This window comes from Heterodontus francisci, chromosome 11, assembly GCF_036365525.1.
Source record: "Heterodontus francisci isolate sHetFra1 chromosome 11, sHetFra1.hap1, whole genome shotgun sequence".
Classification (NCBI taxonomy): Eukaryota; Metazoa; Chordata; class Chondrichthyes; order Heterodontiformes; family Heterodontidae; genus Heterodontus; species Heterodontus francisci.
This window is the reverse complement of record NC_090381.1, coordinates 44,125,433-44,144,653: the sequence shown is the minus strand read 5'-3', so window position 1 is coordinate 44,144,653 and position 19,221 is coordinate 44,125,433. Positions and strand designations below refer to the sequence as shown.

The 19,221-nt window shown below is 44.2% G+C and overlaps 1 protein-coding gene across 3 annotated transcripts in view; it reads left to right on the top strand.

The window, feature by feature from the left end:
• Nucleotides 1-17,283, top strand: part of ngef (neuronal guanine nucleotide exchange factor) — an 83,960-nt gene extending 66,677 nt beyond the window's left edge. For all 3 annotated transcript variants that reach the window (XM_068042068.1, XM_068042069.1, XM_068042070.1), the window contains one exon: nt 14,908-17,283. In XM_068042068.1, coding sequence (XP_067898169.1) covers nt 14,908-15,107 — 200 coding nt within the window. In that variant the 3' untranslated portion in view covers nt 15,108-17,283. The remainder of the gene's footprint in view (nt 1-14,907) is intronic.
• Nucleotides 17,284-19,221: the final 1,938 nt, after the last annotated feature.

Below are 19,221 nucleotides of genomic sequence, written 5' to 3'. Positions count from 1 at the left end.
GAGAAGGCAAACAAGGCAAGGGAATACACAATAAATGGTAGGATACTGAGAAGTGTAGAGGAACAGAGGGATCTTAGAGTCCATGTCCACTGATCCCTGAAGGTGGCTGGACAGATAGATAAGGTGTTCAAGAAGGCATACCTGCCTTTATTAGGTCAGGCATAGAATATAAGAGCAGGGAGGCCACACTGGAGTACTGTGTGCAGTTCAAGTCACCACACTATAGGAAATATGTGAATGCACTAGAGAGGGTACAGAGGTGATTTATGAGGACGTTGCCTGGACTGGAGAATTTCAGTTATGAGGAAAGATTGGATAGGCTAGGTTGTTTTTTTTTTGGAACAAAGGAGGCTGAGGGGAAACCTAATTGAAGTGTATAACATTATGAGGGGTCTAGATACAGTGGATAGGATGGTCCTGTTCCCCTTAGTTGAGGGATCCATAACCAGGGTCAGAGAAATAGGTTAAGCAGTAGGAGGTTTTGAGGGGATTTGAGGGAAATGTCTTCACCCAGAGGGTGTTGGAACTCACTGCCTGAAAGGGTGGTGCAGGCATAAACCCTCATAGCATTTAAAAAGTACTTGGATATGCACCTGCCGTAACCTACAAGGCTATTGACCAAGAGCTGGAAATTGGGATTCGGCTGGATGGCTCCTTGTCGGCCAGTGCAGGCACGATGGGCCAAATGGTCTCCTTCCATGCTGTAAATTTGTATGATTTCATAGTTATGCAGACTACAATGTAAAGGACGATGATGGCTGGCTATAATTTAGGAAATCCCAAAAGTATTAACGCATCTGACTCTCTGATTCACCATTCCTTTTTTTTTACTTCTCCGGGCTGCAGATTGGCCAAAACTGCAGATATTTCCTTGTGGCTGCCTGAAAGAGGGCAAAGGCAAAGGAAGTTCAGGGTTATACCCAGTTTCACTAATAGGCAGTACTATGTTTACCCTGGGAATTATCTACAGGTGCTCTTGCAGCATACAACAGAACTGCCACTGTCTCCTTGGTGAAGTAGAGCCTCCACATGCATCACTGTAGTGGCAAACACAAGAAGATATGCTTTTGCCTGTATAGTCAGTTGGCAGGGTAACAACAACTGTATTTATATAGCACTTTTGCTATAATAAAGCATCCCAAGGCACTTCACAGGAGCTTTATAAAACAAAATACAACATCAAGCCACATAAGGAGATATTTGGTCAGATGACCAAAAGCTTGGTCAAAGAAGTAGGTTTTAAAGAGTGTCTTAAAGGAGGAAAGTGAGATATAGAGGCAGAGAGGTTTAGGGAGGGAATTCCAGAGCTTAGGGCCCAGGCAGCTGAAAGTATGGCCACCAGTGGTGGAGCAATTAAAATTGGGGATGTTCAAGAAGTACAGATATCTTGGAGGATTGTAGGGCTGAAGGAGTTTACAGACATGGTGGGGGGTTGGAGGGGGGTGAAGGTCATATAGGGATTTGAAAACAAGGAAGAGAATTTTAAAATCAAGCTGTTGCTCGACCTGGAGCCAGTGTGTAGGTCAGTGAGCACAGAGATAATGAGTGAATGGGATTTTGTATGAGTTAGGAGATAGACAGCAGATTTTTGGAGAGTGCTGACCAGAGTGCACTAGAATAGAATAATGGTCACAGAAAGTTTCAGCAGCAGATGTACTGAAGTAGGGCTGGAGTCGGGCAATGATATGGAAGTAAAGGGGGTAAAGGTGGATAGGAGTAGGCCTTCTCCTAGGCGTTGTTGCTTAGCGGCACTCTTGCATTTTTCATCTTTCTCTTCCTGTAAGTAATCCAGGTAAAGAGGTAATCTCATATTGACACCTGGGGTAGAATTTTATGGGCTGTGCTAGAGCAGATTTGGTGGCATGCAGGGTGACATAATTAAGCAGGACATGTTTTTCCGGATTCTTGATGGCAGGATATGTTAAAGAAATTAAGTCAGCAGCATGTATTGCGTCGTTCCAGTGTTGCCCCAGCACAGTGGCAGATTGCAGCTTTGCATCCATTTAAATAACATGAGTACTCATTACCCTAAACATAGTTACAATTTAGTCCTACCTGCCAGATTAAATGAACAGCGAGCGATATTCCCGTGCCACCCGGTTCATGATTGTTACAGCAGTTGGATTTGTACAGTTGAGTCTGTGCTCTTCTCTCTTTAACCCATCCGCTAAACTAACGCCAGCATTGGAATGGATGTTTCCCCCCAGGCTCGACACCAGCAAGGGTGAATGTTCCTAGGGATGGCAGCGAAGACATGGAGTGGGGTGGGGGGAGGATGCTATATGGAGGATCAGGGCAGGGTACTCTGGTAGGAAAGGGTGGGATTGATTGGGTGCATGGAGGGTACAGTGGAGCATCCAGGGTGTTGAATGGTTGCTGTTGATGCTGAAGCTGCATGTTGTCAGCTGCGGGGGTGGTGGGTGGATGAATTAAAGCATTACAGTGTGAAGATATTTGGCAAGGGCCTAAAGGGAGGGATGAGTGCTATCATTGTCGGGGAGCTGTGGGACAAATTGAGGGGACTGGCTAGCATTGGGAACAGTCACAGTCAATGGGGGCAAATGGATTCTGTAGGGGGGGAAGGTCAAGACTAACGGGCGGGTATCCGACAACTTCATTAGGAGGGGAACAGGACTTGGCAACAATGGTCTGTTCGATGTGAGCAGGATCAAGGATAAGAATCGGCATGTTGATAGTACAGGAGTAGGAACAGTGGGGAGGGATGGCATGAATAAATTGATGATTACACTGTGCACAGTGATGATGGGGGGGGAGGCTCAATGTTAACAGAGGGAAGGGTAATGTTAACACTGGGTGGGTCAAGGGTGATGGGTTCAAGCTGGAAGGTTGCAGGAGGAGGTTGGAAGGTGGGGAGACTTGCCCTGAATTCCACACGCACCATTTTCTCCAATGATAATGAAAACCATGTGGACACTCAAGGAGAGCAAGCAGAGTGGGAGGAAACAAATGATAATGAGTGTGTCTTCTACCTGGCTGCAATTTGAAGGCAGATATAAGGAAGCTGATCATTGCCTGGATGTTTCAGCTTTCTATCAACAGAGGGCTGAATCTCCAAGCTCTGATTATTTATTGTTCAGAAAAGCTGCAGCGAAATGGGTCTCATATACCCAATTTTCACTCAACTCATGATGCTTGAGCACCAGCAAAAAGCAGAATAGGAAGGTGAGGATGCTTCGAATGATAACATCCATGAACGGCCTTATCGAAGACGTGCACTAGGACATCATCACATCCTCAGAACAAGGACAAATTACCCACAAATGTCAGAGAGGCAAAGCCAGAGACACCTAAAGATGTCACGCAAAATGGTCACAGAAATTTGTAGGATCCTGCAGCATGACCTACAGCCACTTGGCTTCAGTGGGCATCCCATGACAGTTGCCCTCAAGGTGACTGCTGCACTCAATTATTTTGCAAGGATCCACGGGCGACATAAGTGGCATTTCACAGTCTGTGACTAACAGGTGCATCAAAGAGGTGACCAATGCCCTTTTTTGATGTGCCAATGATTTCATCTACTTAACTGCAGACAAGAACAGCCAGACAGCAAGTTCTGCGGCCTTCAGCACCATCACTGGCTTCTCTAGAGTGCAAGGGGTGATCAACTGTACTCGTGTCCATTAGAGCTCCCTGGTACCAGCCTGCTGTCTTTGTTAATCGCAAAGGCCGTCACTGTTTAAATGTTCAATTGGTTTTCAACCACAGGAGAAGAATCATGTATGTTTGTGCATGTCTGACTCGTGTCATAACTCCTACAATTCGAGGAACTCCCAACTGCCAGTAGTTTGAGATACCAGCTGAAGAGGATGCTGAATCCTGGGTGATTAGGGTTGCCCTCTTTGTACATGGTTGATGACACCAGTACATCATCCGCAAAGTGCAGCTGGAGAGGTACAATGCTGCGCGCGCAGCCACCAGAGCTATCATTGAACACACCATTGGCATGTTGAAAATACAATTCCGCTGCCTTGACCAGTCTGGAGGGTCCCTTCAGTACGCGCCACAGAGGGTGTCATGAATAATCGTTGTCTGCTGTGCCTTGCACAATTTTGCAATTAGACACAGCAACATTCTACAGGTGGAGAAACAGGAGGAACACCAGTCCTCTTTAGATGGGGAAGACTATGAAGAGGGTGAGGAGGAGGAGGACGACAATGTCAATGATGCAGTCATCGATATGAGGGCCATGGAGAGACATGCAATGGACATCAGGGGGAACCATATTGATGCACATTTCAGCCAACAATAATCATGAAGGAACGTTGGGATGAGAAACATTAAAATTCCCCGCAGAAATTCACTTTTGTATGAGGTCTTATTCATCGCTGCAATCTTAATGAAGCGTGGCTGCACTTTCATGTGATTGGCATTTGAAATCATCTACGGGCTACGATGGCTGCGACTGTACACAAGTGCAAGCAACATCAACTTATGACTGCAGAAACACAAAATAAGGCATGACAGTCGTGGAAAAAGTGATTCATCATCAGTAGGAAAACAGCCAGCATTGAAGATTGGAGGCTTAAGATTCAATGAGAAATGGAAAATGGACGTTTTCTGAGATGCTTTGCAAACATCAATGCGTTCCTGCCATAGGCCTGCAAAGAACATCTTTGTTTCCATCTGTAACCAAGCAAAAGATTAACAAGAGTGGATCAAATTTTAAATGAAATAAAGATGTATTGAAAAATCTTTACTATTATCACAATATGTACATCACCTATGCCATCTTACTGTTGAAAATTGTTTCAATTTTCTTTTTCTGCCACTATGTCTAGGTGCTACCCTGACATTAGCAGCTGAGGTGGAGGCAGTCTAATCAATGCAATGTCCCATTGCTGGGGTGGGAGACCTCTAAAGGAATGGGGCCTTGATGGCTGCACTCTACTGGGGGTCTGCAGCACTGGTGCTTGAGTATCTTTTATTCGTTCGAGCATCACTGGCTATGCCAGCATTTATTGCCCATCCCTAATTGCCCTTGAGAAGGTAGTGGTGAGCTGCCTTCTTGAACCGCTGCAGTCCTTGGGGTGTACCAACAATGCTGTTAGGAAGAGAGTTCCAGGATTTTGACCCAGCGACAGTGAAGGAACGGCGATATAGTTCCAAGTCAGGATGGTGTGTGACTTGGAGAGCTTGCAGGTGGTGGCGGTCCCATGCATCTGCTACCCTTGTCCTAGGTGGTAGAGGTTGCAGGTTTGGAAGGTGCTGTCGAAGGAGCCTTGGTGAGTTGCTGCAGTGCATCTTGTAGATGGTACACACTGCTGCCACTGTGTGTTAGTGGTGGAGGGAGTGAATGTTTGTGGATGGGGTGCCAATCAAGCGGGCTGCTTTGTCCTGGATGGTGTCAAGCTTCTTGAGTGTTGTTGGAGCTGCACTCATCCAGGCAAGTGGAGAGTATTCCATCACACTTCTTACTTGTGCCTTGTAGATGGTTTACAGGCTTTGGGAAGTCAGGAGATGAGTTACTCGCCACAGAATTCCCAGCCTCTGACCTGCTCTTGTGGCCACAGCATTTATGTGACTAGTCCAGTTTAGTTTCTGGTTAATGGTGACCCCCAGGATGTTGATAGTGGGGAATTCAGTGATGGTATTGCCATTGAACATCAAGTGCAGATGGTTAGATTCTCTCGCTGGAGATGGTCATGGCCTGGCACTTGTGTGGCACGAATGTTATTTGCCACTTATCAGCCCAATCCTGTATGTTGTCCAGGTCTTGCTGCATATGTACACGGTTTGCTTCAGTATCTGAGGAATCGCGAATGGTGCTGAACGTTGTGCCATCATCAACAAACATCCCCACTTCTGACCTGATGATGGAGGGAAGGTCATTGATGAAGCAGCTGAAGATGGTCAGGCCTAGGACACTACCCTGAGGAACTTGTGCAGTAATGTCCTGGGACAGAGATGATTGACCTCCAACAACACAACCATTTTTCTCTGTGCTAGGTATGACCCCAACCAGCAGCATGTTTTCTCCCTGATTCCCATTGACTCCAGTTTTGCTAGGGCTCCTTGATGCCATACCCCTGTGTATCCCCTGTGTGTTCACCTACTGGAGGTATGGGGTCAATGTTGGGTGGGAGGACAAGACGCCGCTTACCCTGGAAGTGTCCTGAGAGGAAGGGCCTGGATAGCTGGCAAGTGCTCCTCCTCCATCTGTATACACGATGGCACATGCCTGTCTCCTTGAGGGGAAGGGTCGCCCGGAGGGAGGTCCAGGTTCCTCAGCCCCCTCTTGCGTAGACGCTGCATGGAGCCCACGGCAACAGCGATAGAGTGCATGTCAGATCGCATATGGCTCCAGTGCTCAACAAGACTCGCCACGGAATTCACAAGACTTTAGACTGAGGAAGCCATGTACTCATATGCCTGGGACATGGCAGACATCATCATTTGCATGGACTCCTCCATGGCAGTGCCATGACCTCAGATATCTGACATATTTTCCACATGGCTGTTCTGCACATCCAGTAGACTTCTGGTAGCAACAAACAGAGGATCATCATGAGCGTGGGGCTGAGCAGGGACCTGGTCCCCAGCAGTCCTCCAGGGCACCTGGCTGACACATGCTCCCTCAGCTGCTGGGACGTATCTGTGTTGTCAAGAAAACCCCATATGCTAAATGAGAAATATTAATTTCATCATTTGGAAACTTATATCAAGCTTTTAATGGAAAAAGTCCTGCAGTAACTTTAAAAAAGCTAGCAGCCAAGATGGCCACTGCAATTTGCATCTGAAATACCAGGAGATTGAACTGCAGACAGAAGTCTGAGAAGCCCTGGACCCAGAAACATGGCTTGCTCTAAGTAATTGAATTCGTAGGATTGCTTCATTAGCATGCTGTCAAGGCCATCCCGACACATTGACTTTGAAAGAGCAAACCCCTCTGAGTGCAAATATTGGCATCCTGGAACCTGTCGAGCCAATTCTGAACCTTGTATCTCATTAAAACAAAGGGGATTGAGAGAACCATGTGACCATCTGTCCCTCTCTGAAAAACCCAAAGTTGTGTTACACTCACAGAAGACAGGCAGTAACTCAGTGTGCAGCAGCGGAAAGCTGTGCACTTCCCTTTCTCTCTCTTTCCAGAAAACATCAAGTTTGAACACCATCCGCGACTGTGGACCCTCCAAGCCTACAAACTGCTACAGCCAGCGACCGGGGAAGAGAGCTAGCTACAGTTCAGCCTTCAAGAAAACCCTGAGCAAAGCAGGCCAACCAAAGTGCACTTTGACCAGCAAGGACTTTAAGAATACAGCTTCAGTCGGAGGACTACTGGATCATCCACTTCATAGATTGTATTTAAGTTCCATTTATTTTGGACTTTAATCTAACTACCAAATCTATTTTTCCCTTGTAATCTATTTGTGTGCGTGTGATTCTTGTGTGAATGTGTAGCATATTTTTAATTATTTTAAAATTGGGGTTAGATTGTTAAGTATAATAAACTTACCTCTTTCTTGTTTAAACTCAAGAAAACCTGTCCGATTGGTTCTTTCACGATCAAAGGTAAAAAGGTAAAACACTCAGAGGTGGTAAGCACAATCACTGTTTAAAAGGAATAAACCCTGTTGCTGTCAAACAAGAGGAAGGGCAAGAGGGGAGCCTGAGACCCCCTCCTCACCTGGCCGTAACAGTGTCGTGACCACCAGCTTGTGACCCAGATTCTAATCTTAAACCCCCCGTGTACTGTGTGGATGTATCTGCGCTGGCAGAGGCGGAAGAAGAGGCGAGTGAAGTTGCACCCTCTGGGACATTGGCTTCTTCTTCCTGCCCAGAGGAGGATTCTTGGGCCACGCAGCGTTATGCTGCTCGAGTGCGGGCACCTTCAGTGGAGACACAAACAGAGGCACTTTAAGCATCCGATGCACAAGTTCACACAATTTTCTTTAGTGTCCACATATGGCTGCAAGAGTGGAGATGACACTTCATCCTTCTGCCTTGTGGATCCTGCCATCTCTGCTCACCTTGCCTCCCTCCTCTTGTGACCTCTGATGCTTCCTCCTCAGCTGTGGTCAGCAGCCTGATGTCAGGGACCCCATCTCCCATCTTAGCATGCTCGTACCGGTTGTGGCTGCATTTGTCCTGTAGAAGATGGTACAGATTTACTTACATGGCAAAAGATGCATCACAACTATTGCATACCATGCATCAACATCACTCATTCTGCAGTGGATTTCACATGACACATCCAAGCACATAAACAATGCCAATCTTCATCGTAGTGCACAATAATTTAGTGAATGACACCAAGGCTGCTCACACATTCCACTGCATTCTTTTGTTGTACCCTCTGCCTTAAAGATGTGGAAGCAAGGAGGAAAACAATGGAGCTGCTTCACCAAGAACACTTACCCTCACCGATCTGAGCAAGTCATTGATGCACTTGCAACACCGAACCCAGGTTGTGCATGTCATCCCATGGTTCGAGACCTCCTCTGCTACCTCCATCTGGGCCGCCTTCGTCAGGCAGGACGGACTTCAGATCCCATCTGCAGGGAAGAAGACCTGCTGCCTTTCCCTGACGGCCTGGAGGAAAAGCTGCAGGGAGGCATCACTGAACTGTGGGGTTGGTCTTTGCCTACAGGCTGACACCTGACTCAATCTTGCTGTAGGGAAATAAATGATGTGAGGTTGAAAGTGACTTGCACACAATAAAGGAGGCAAAAACATTTTGAATTAAGTAAAAGTTTCAATTTAGGTTAACCTGAAGATACTTAGATGAAGAGAAGGCTGATGAACCTTGAGACTGCAAGCACAGAATATTTTATATCTATGGCAATCGTGCTGCTTGGGGCAGTGACGGCGGGTTCCACCAATGAAAGGCCGTCCTCGCTGCATGATCCCATGTGTCTCCTGTGCCTGTCGTCGCATGATTCATTTACATATAAAATCGCGTGTGAAACGGGAAATACAGTGGCAGCAGAAGTTACGTCAATTTCCGGTCCCACCTTCAGGAACAACATGGCTCTCATAAGATCCTGGCCCTATAGTCCAAAAGAACAAAAACCAAATGGCCAAAAATCCCTCCTACATTCCCTCATACACACACGGGAATTAAATTGGACCATGTAACACCTGTTTTTCAGTCACTATGCAATCTCCTGAGCCCCCAAAATGATGGTCAGGAAGCATGCGTACACTTCCAACCGGAAATGTGCCATCTGCCATATTGGACAAGGATAAACAAGTGGTGTCCTTTATCCAAGCCTGAAGTAAGCATTAGGCAATTTGCGTATGTAAATAAGGGGCCTAATGCCTGCTTCACGTTCCTGCTCCAGCATTGGTTGCCCCGAGGCTGCCTCAATGCCCAATGAATCCTGGATTACTTAATTTCCTTATATTTCTCAAGAGGGGAAAGGTGTCATGGCAACTAAATAAATTAGGTCAGAAAGTTCTGAAAATAGGGAACAACCAAAAGCCATTTAAATAATGTGAAAAGTTAGTCATATAATTTATTAAGTCTCCACTTGAAATCAGGTCAAGTTGGGTCTGGCTGCATTCTTAGATTCAAAGTCCTCCCTCATTTTGTAATAAAAGTTCAAAAAATATACATGCTAATTGTTTCATGTTGACAGTATTTTGAAGATCCAGTATGCATGCAGTGTTTGATGAAAATCATTGCAGAGTAGGCTCATTTTTGCTCAATGCTGCTTTTACCATTAATAGAAGTGATTCTTGTACCTGCATAATATAAGTGGGAATTGTTGCCAATGCGGCATTTTTTGCCTATAATATGGAATCACTGTTAGGGAGGAATTGATGACAATGAGGGAGGAATGGAGAACAATAAAGTGGAGAAGCTAGGGAGAAATGAAGAAGTGAGGACAGGTTAGGAGCAGTGGGGAGAAGAGGAAAGAAACTAGCTGTGACATTTTGTGGTAGAGGAGGAAGGAGAGTGGTGTGGCACAAAGGAAAGTGCCAGCTTTAACTGGTTTGGGGCTGGGCGTGGGAGGTGGAAGGTGGCGGGGGGGTGGGGGGGGGGGGTGGTTGCGGGGGGAGGTTGAGGAATGAGTACCAGCATGATCTTGGGGTGAAGAATGTCAGTTTAAACTTAGCAGGGTGGGAGGAGCAGTGACAATGTAAAGTGAGACAGGAAAGGGTGCCAGCTTGAAAGATGGGGTGGAAGAAGAGTGTAATATTTAGCTAGGTTGGAAGCAGAAAATGATGCCAAGTTAAACTGAGGGGGGAGGGGAAAAATGCCAGTATGAAGTGGGGTTGGAAAAGAAATGCGTGTCCCCATGAAAGGATGAGCAGTTGGATATGGTGTAATGTCTCTATGAATCAGGTATGGATGGCAGATTTTTAGATTTATGGGCAAGACGTCAGCCAATTAAGGCAACAGGATACTTAATTAATCAGTCCAGAAAGTTTATTGAAAGTAAAACAAAACTTAACATTTGAAAGTAAAAATTATACTTAACAAACTGGGGATTATAACTTTACAGATCTTAGCAGGTGCGCACACTGGTAAAGCTTGGTAGCAGGGTGGGCGATACAGTGGTCTTGACTCAGAACAGATCCTCATCAGGTGGAGAACCTGGCTGATGATCTGTGCCTTTACCTTTGGAGGTCTCCTGGTGTTACTGCTCAATGAAACCTTACACGACCCCTGCTTTTAACCCCTGGATGGCCATCACACCACCTCAGAGTCAGGCTCTTGGAAAATAATAATTGGTTCTAACGGTTGCTAGGTAAATTTAATTGGTTCTTAATGATGTCTTCCCCTAACAGCCACCTGGTCTCACAATCTCAGACATGAATACAATGGAGTTGTTTCACACTGTCTCCTAATCTGATCTTAAACAAGTTTCCTATTCATTCAATCTGGACACTTGAAGGCCATGGTGTACCATCTCACGGACTTTATCAGGGGTTCCAGAAAGGTCCATTGTTCGAAGTGAGCTGAAGCTACACTTTCTCATACACAGTAATTAGATCTAACAAACTTTAAATGAAAACCCATTTTTCCTAAAATGATTATTGATTCATTAATTAGAACTCAACCAAGGTTCATTACTTGTACAATCATCTGTTTCATGATGGGTAACGACCTATTAATTAATGTAAGATACAAACGTTAGGATACAATAAGTTAATACTAGACACAGAATGGCTTCTTTGGTCTTGTGTTAGTTATAAAATGGCTTTATTTATCTCGTTAGACATTCTAAGTGAATACAGCATAAAAATGGTCAAGCTAAACTAAAATCTAACTACCCAAAACCACCTACATGGAGGAGTTTGAAAATCTACACCGTGCTAATCCAAGTTCAAATAGCTTATATATTTCAGTACTTGGTGCCCAAAGTCTTTCTCAGTATATGTAAATTTGAAATATTTTCATGTATTAGTATTTTCTTCAATGACTAAATCATTATCGACTGCAGCGTTAGAGCACTGAAAGGTGCAGTGGATTAACATACAGGTCCTGAAATGCATTTTGGTACCAGTATATAAATGCATTAGTCTAAAATTTCTTCCTCCCCTATCTAAACTGGAGGAGCACAAATATCCTGGCTGCGAGGTTTGCTAGCGTCACTCGGGAGGGTTTAAACTAGTGTGGCAGGGGGGTGGGAACCAGAGCAGTAGGACAGCAAGTGAAATAAATGAGGGGGAACTAGTAAATAAGGCCTGTAAGACTAAGAGGAAGAGCAGGCAGGGAGATGTTGCGGAGCACAGCGGGACTGGTGGTCTGAAGTGCATTTGTTTCAATGCGAGAAGTATAACAGGTAAGGCAGATGAACTTAGAGCTTGGATTAGTACTTGGAACTATGATGTTGTTGCTATTACAGAGACTTGGTTGAGGGAAGGACAGGATTGGCAGCTAAATGTTCCAGGATTTAGAAGCTTCAGGCGGGATAGAGGGGGATGTAAAAGGGGTGGGGGAGTTGCATTACTGGTTAAGGAGAATATCACAGCTGAACTGCGGGAGGACACCTCGGAGGGGTCATGCAGCGAGGCAATATGGGTGGAGCTCAGGAATAGGAAGGGTGCAGTCACAATGTTGGAGATTTACTATAGGCCTCCCAACAGCCAGCGGGAGGTAGAGGAGCAGATATGTAGACAGATTTTGGAAAGATGTAAAGGTAACAGGGTTGTAGTGGTGGGTAGTTTTAACTTCCCCTATATTGACTGGGACTCACTTAGTGCTAGGGGCTTAGATGGGGCAGAATTTGTAAGGAGCATCCAGGAGGTCTTCTTGAAACAATATGTAGATAGTCCAACTAGGGATGGGGCCGTACTGGACCTGGTATTGGGGAATGAGCCCAGCCAGGTGGTCGAAGTTTCAGTAGGGGAGCATTTCGGGAACAGTGACCATAATTCCATAAGTTTTAAGGTACTTGTGGATAAGGATAAGAGTAGTCCTCAGGTGAAGGTGCTAAATTGGGGGAAGGCTAATTATAACAATATTAGGCAGGAACTGAAGAATTTAGATTGGGGGCGGCTGTTTAAGGGTAAATCAACATCTGACATGTGGGAGTCTTTCAAACGTCAGTTGATTAAAATCCAGGACCAGCATGTTCCTGTGAGGAAGGATAAGTTTGGCAAGTTTCAGGAACCTTGGATAACGCGGCATATTGTGAGCCTCGTCAAAAAGAAAAAGGAAGCATTCGTAAGGGCTGGAAGGCTAGGAACAGGCGAATCCCTTGAGGAATATAAAGACAGTAGGAAGGAACTTAAGCAAGGAGTCAGGAGGGCTAAAAGGGGTTATGAGAAGTCATTGGCAAACAAGATTAAGGAAAATCCCAAGGCTTTTTATACATATATAAAGAGCAAGAGGGTAACCAGGGAAAGGGATGGCACACACAAGGACAGAGAAGGGAATCTATGTGTGGAGCCAGAGGAAATGGGCGAGGTACTAAATGAGTACTTTGCATCAGTATTCACCAAGGAGAAGGACTTGGTGGCTGATGAGCCTAGGGAAGGGAGTGTAGATAGTCTCAGTCATCTAATTATCAAAAAGGAGGAGGTGTGGGTGTCTTGAAAAGCATTAAGGTAGATAAGTCCCCAGGGCCTGATGGGATCTACCCCAGAATACTGAGGGAGGCAAGGGAAGAAATTGCTGGGGCCTTGACAGAAATCTTTGCATCCTCATTGGCTACAGGTGAGGTCCCAGAGGACTGGAGAATAGCCAATGTTGTTCCTTTGTTTAAGAAGGGTAGCAAGGATAATCCAGGAAATTATAGGCCGGTGAGCCTTACGTCAGTGGTAGGGAAATTATTAGAGAGGATTCTTCGGGACAGGATTTACTCCCATTTGGAAACAAATGGACATTAGCGAGAGGCAGCATGGTTTTGTGAAGGGGAGGTCGTGTCTCACTAATTTAATTGAGTTTTTTGAGGAAGTGATGAAGATGATTGATGAAGGAAGGGCAGTGGATGTTATCTATATGGACTTCAGTAAAGCCTTTGACAAGGTCCCTCATGGCAGACTGATACAAAAGGTAACGTCACATGGGATCAGAGGGGAGCTGGCAAGATGGATACAGAACTGGCTCGGTCATAGAAGACAGAGGGTAGCAGTGGAAGGGTGCTTTTCTGAATGGAGGGATGTGAGTAGTGGTGTTCCGCAGGGATCAGTGCTGGGACCTTTGCTGTTTGTAGTATATACAAATGATTTGGTGGAAAATGTAGCTGGTCTGATTAGTAAGTTTGCGGACGACACAAAGGTTGGTGGAGTTGCGGACAGTGATGAGGATTGTCAGAGGATACAGCAGGATATAGATCGGTTGGAGACCTGGGCGGAGAAATGGCAGATGGGGTTTAATCCGGACAAATGTGAGGTAATGCATTTTGGAAGATCTAATGCAGGTGGGAAGTATACAGTAAATGGCAGAACCCTTAGGAGTATTGACAGGCAGAGAGATCTGGGCGTACAGGTCCACAGGTCACTGAAAGTGGCAATGCAGGTGGATAAGGTAGTCAAGAAGGCATACGGCATGCTTGCCTTCATCGGTCGGGGCATAGAGTATAAAAATAGGCAAGTCATGCTGCAGCTGTACAAAACTTTAGTTAGGCCACACTTAGAATATTGCGTGCAATTCTGGTCACCACACTACCAGAAGGACGTGGAGGCTTTGGAGAGGATACAGAAGAGGTTTACCAGGATGTTGCCTGGTCTGGAGGGCATTAGCTATGAGGAGAGGTTGTATAAACTCGGATTGTTTTCACTGGAATGACGGAGGTGGAGGGGCGACATGATAGAGGTTTACAAAATTATAAGCGGCATGGACAGAGTGGATAGTCAGAAGCTTTTTCCCAGGGTGGAAGAGTCAGTTACTAGGGGACATAGGTTTAAGGTGCGAGGGGCAAAGTTTAGAGGGGATGTGCGAGGCAAATTCTTTACACAGAGGGTGGTGAGTGTCTGGAACTTGTTGCCGGGGGAGATGGTGGAAGCAGGTACCATAGAGACGTTTAAGAGGCATCTTGACAAATACATGAATAGGATGGGAATAGAGGGATACGGACCCCGGAAGTGCAGAAGGTTTTAGTTTAGGCAGGCATCAAGATCGGCGCAGGCTTGGAGGGCCGAATGGCCTGTTCCTGTGCTGTACTGTTCTTTGTTCTTCTATTTTCATAGAAGGTTAATTGTTTTTAAGATTTGCGGCAGGTCAAACTTCATTCCCCCCTTGTAAATACAGTGCAACAAAAAGAGATTAGTTCTTTCTCTGCCTATGTTATAAGTGGCTATAAATTATTGATGGTGACTATGGATATCAAAAGTGTAAAAAGGCCCTACTGTCCAGGAAAAACATTCATTAAAACATCATCTTTAAACAAAAACTATTCAAATGTTTTTGAAAAGTGTGTATCTCAATAGGAGTTGATAAATTAGGAGAGTGGACTTTGATAAGCAAGCATAAGTTGACACTTTGTCTTTCAGGCTGGATATTAGGAGACCGTTTGCACGATGGAGAGAAAGGTTGGTTTCCAAGCCTAATGGTTGAGGAAATAAAAAATCCAGAACTCCGAGCTCAGAACAGGAAAGAATGTTACCGAATCTATAAGGCAGAGGAATGCCATGGAAGTAAGAACAAGGAAGGAAGAAAATTTACCAACAGAAATGTGATCCATCAGCGGTGATAGAATCTTACTGTTTTGTCCTGCTTGTACTTTTGACAGATTGCGAAACTCCCATCATTCTGCATGGCAGTGTTAACAGTGAAATTTTACCAGAAAACTGCAGATTGTGAACAGTTTTTATTTAATTCACAGGTCACTACATTTTAAAAAATTATTTCATCTACACAGTAAAAGTCTGACTCAAAGTGAATGTTTTCCATCTGCAGAATGCAGCCACTAAATACATTGGAGGGAGATTATTGTAATATTTTTTTTAACTAAGCAAAGGCTAATTCCAGCTAAAATATATTGGCAGCTATGTAGATAGAGTATACTTGAATCCGGATAAATCCTGCCACATTTGGATAATGTTTGAATGGGAAAAGTGCAGAGGATGAATTGTAACATGAAAAGCTAAAGATCGAATCTCTATCTTGAAGAATTCATTCAGAATTACACTCCATATCTCCAAATCTCTATGAATTATGTAGGTTACCTGTGAATATGCAGTAGGTCCTCTGTACCAGTGCTGCAGGTATCTTGTACAAGCCCATACAACTTCCTGTAACTGGTAAATTATTTTTATGATGTAAAAGATCAAAATAGTCCCCAGCAGGGAGTTTATGTGAAAATATCTCTGGAATTTAGCCACCATTAGTTTAGTTCCTAATCTTAACCCCAGGGATTATTATTTGTTATGTCCCTCCTGGTATTTGTTGCTATTCACAATGAAATAGTTCTTGGTTACAAGGAAAGATGAAAGACAACAATTACCACATCAAGAATTAAATCTGAAGACTAAGGGAAGTATCTAAATAAGTTTAGGAAGGGAGGCTGTAAACTCTGCATCCAAGATAATGTAGATCATTCATTCCGATTCAGAGTAAATCCAGTTGCTATTTCTATATGCAATAAATGGTGGAACAGGAGAGAAGAGAAAGAAATTGCAGTTTAGCCTTCTGTACAAACCAAGAACAACTCTGGGAATAGGCTTTAAAAGATTAATAATGAAGGGAAATTATATTAAAAGTCTACTTTTATTAAATTGCAAGTTGAAATTATAGCCTTCTTTGACAAAATGACCCATCTCAGTTGATGAGCTTTGGGAGTTTTTGATCAAACTATTCTATGGATCACTTAGTTACAATGAAGTTATTCATTTCAAGGAAGAGGAAAAGAATTGTCTTCATCCCACAATTTCTGTTCCCTCATCACTGACTCCAACCCTCTCCCTGGGCTCTGTCTCAGGCTGAACCACACTGTTCACAACCTCTTTGACCTAAAACAATCCTGTATCCTCTCCATCAGAAAGACTGTCTAATTCCACCTCTATAACTTAACCTGCCTCTGCCCCGCCTCAACCCACCTGTGGTTGAAACCCCCATCTATGCCTTTATTCCAGTCTCAACTATTCCAAAGCAAAAACCTTGAGCTCATCCAAAGGTCTGCTGCCTGTATCTTAACTCGCATCAAATCCCACTCAACCAGTACCCCAATGTACAAAAATTCAAATCCCTGAATCTGATCCTTAAACTTAGCTGACAGTTAATTTCCTTTCCCTTTTTATGGGAACAGTTTGACAGGATGAACATTGGTTATATTTAACCCATGCTATCAGTAGAACAGTCCCTTAGGAAAAGGTGTAGTTACATAAATTTGTCAATAGGTTGAAGATATATTCACGATTTAAAATCTTTTCCGCATTAACTGTGTCAGAATTTTGCTAACAGTAACTTTGGTTGGAGATGTACTTTAGATCTTAATTGTGTCAAAGTTATCAGATGCATGATAGTGTTATAAATAATTGGGGCAGATTTTCTACTGGGCATAAATAATGGCCTAGGCACATAGAGGAATATCTACCCATCAACATTTTGTTTTACAAATGTGGACTTTATGTAGTGCCATCAGTGGCTGAACTTTGAGAGAGTTTAAAAGTGCAGCCAACCAGGAGGTTCTGAATGAAGAAAAATTTACATATATGAATATTGTGATTATGAATTAGTCATCAAGCAGCTATCAAATATTCATGAAGCATATCGATGGATGCTGCATAAACGAATAGAAGTTAATGTTTTGCATTGTAAAACAGTTTCAGTAATTTGTGAAGAGTTTCATCCACCATGTGTTCCTTCATTTACATGTGGGGGATTTCTGTAATCTTATAAAGAGGACAATTAAAATCATATTATAATAACTGAGTCTAGTGTAGTTTTTGTGATTATACGTCTATCAGAAATACAGTTATGTATGTTTATTTGGCCTACAGTTCCTGTGGGACTTTATTATGCTTCACTGGTCACTTGCAGTTGACATGCAGCATCATGTGCTTAATTTGCATGAAGTCACACTGCCACGAAGCAGTATTTTTATGATACAGTTGAGCCAGAACACATCTTACTACGTCTCCTTAATTTTCAAGAGCTAGGATGTGGAGTATGAATTTTGAGGATGTGAGGAGACGGTGGTAATATCTCTGGACTAGTAATCCGGAGGCCCAGGCTAATTCACTGGGGACACGGGTTCAAGTTCCACCATGGTGGAATTTAAATTCAATTAATTAATAAAAATATGGAATTGAGAACCAGTCTCAGTAATGGTGCCATGAGGTTATCATTGATTGTCATCAAAACCCATCTGGGTCACTAATGTCCTTTCGGGATAGAATTCTACCATCCTTACCTTGTCTGGCTTACATGTGACGCCAGACTCACAGCAATGTGGTTGACTCTTAACGGCCCTCTGAAATGGCCTAGCAAGCCACTCAATTGTCAAAGGCAATTAGGGATGGGCAACGTATGCTGGCCTTGCCAGTGATGCCTACATCCCATGAAAGAATAATAAAAAATATAGAGAGACCGCATCTGTTGTTTAGAAGTACTATTTCAATCATTGAGGTAATTAAAACAGATTTGGAAATCTGTCAGATTCCCAGCATGTCCTGTGACTGAGAAAAGTTCCATCAGATATACCGAGATGCATTGAGCAGCAAAGGATGCTGGGATCATTAGCCTGGATGTTGACATGCATCTGTGGCCTTCAATCTCAGAGGTGGCATGAAAATAACAGCAGTTCTGGATGGGAGATCATCCATCAGTGAGTAAGCTTTCCAGTTCTATTATTTATATAAAAATATATACTTTGTAATTTTTACTCTGGAACAAAGCCATTATGCAGTGTCATCATATAATATAGGTACAACCCACCAATATAAAGTTAAATAAATTGTTTTAAATTTAAAATTAATGGTAACTCTGGAGTCATTTAGTGGATTAAGTACTTGGAAGGGGAAAATGAGGGGTCTCTGGACACTGGGGTTTTGGAGAACTACGAGAAGTTCTGAGAGCACTTTTAGGGTCTGTAAATACATAGGCGTCTGAAGTCTGGAAGTACTCAGGAGAGGGGGGTCAGGATTGAGATTTGTGACCACTTGTCTGGAGTGTGGGATACATGAGCAATTATGGGTCTGGGATCTCAAAGCACTTGGGGAGGCCTGAGGTTGGAAGTACTTCAGTGGCCTGTTGCTGGGAACACCCAAGGGGGCTGGATTTTGTTCCCAGCCCGGTGTCAGGTTCCGTGGCGGGGGGTGGGGTGTAAAATCGAAGCGGCAGCAGCTGCCATGGAACCCGACACAGGATTGTCAGGCAGGATGTCCCCAACGTAGGGGAGGTTCCATGGCAAGCCCTCCACCGGCATGCAACGGGACCCAATTTAGCATATTTAAATAACACATTTGCATGAATTAAATTATAAACTGCAGCGATCTTACCTTTCATTCTCGATCCTCAGCATGATGAACGGCACTCGTTGCCTTAACTTGCCTGTCCAGGGAAAGCTGGCGCCACTGAGCTGGGGAAGGGGTGAGCTCTGCACTCTGATGGGTAGGGGGTGGGGTAAACTCTGCACTTTGTGTATACGGAAACGGTGAACTCTGCCCTTTGTGTATAGGGAACGGGTGAACTCTGCCCTTTGTGTATAGGGAACGGGTGAACTCTGCCCTTTGTGTATAGAGAACGGGTGAACTCTGCCCTTTGTGTATAGGGAACGGGGGGTGGGGAGGACTGAACTCTGCACTTCATTGAACTGTTTGCAGGGCTGGCAGCCTTTCAAAATGGTGTCTGCTTCCACATCGGTG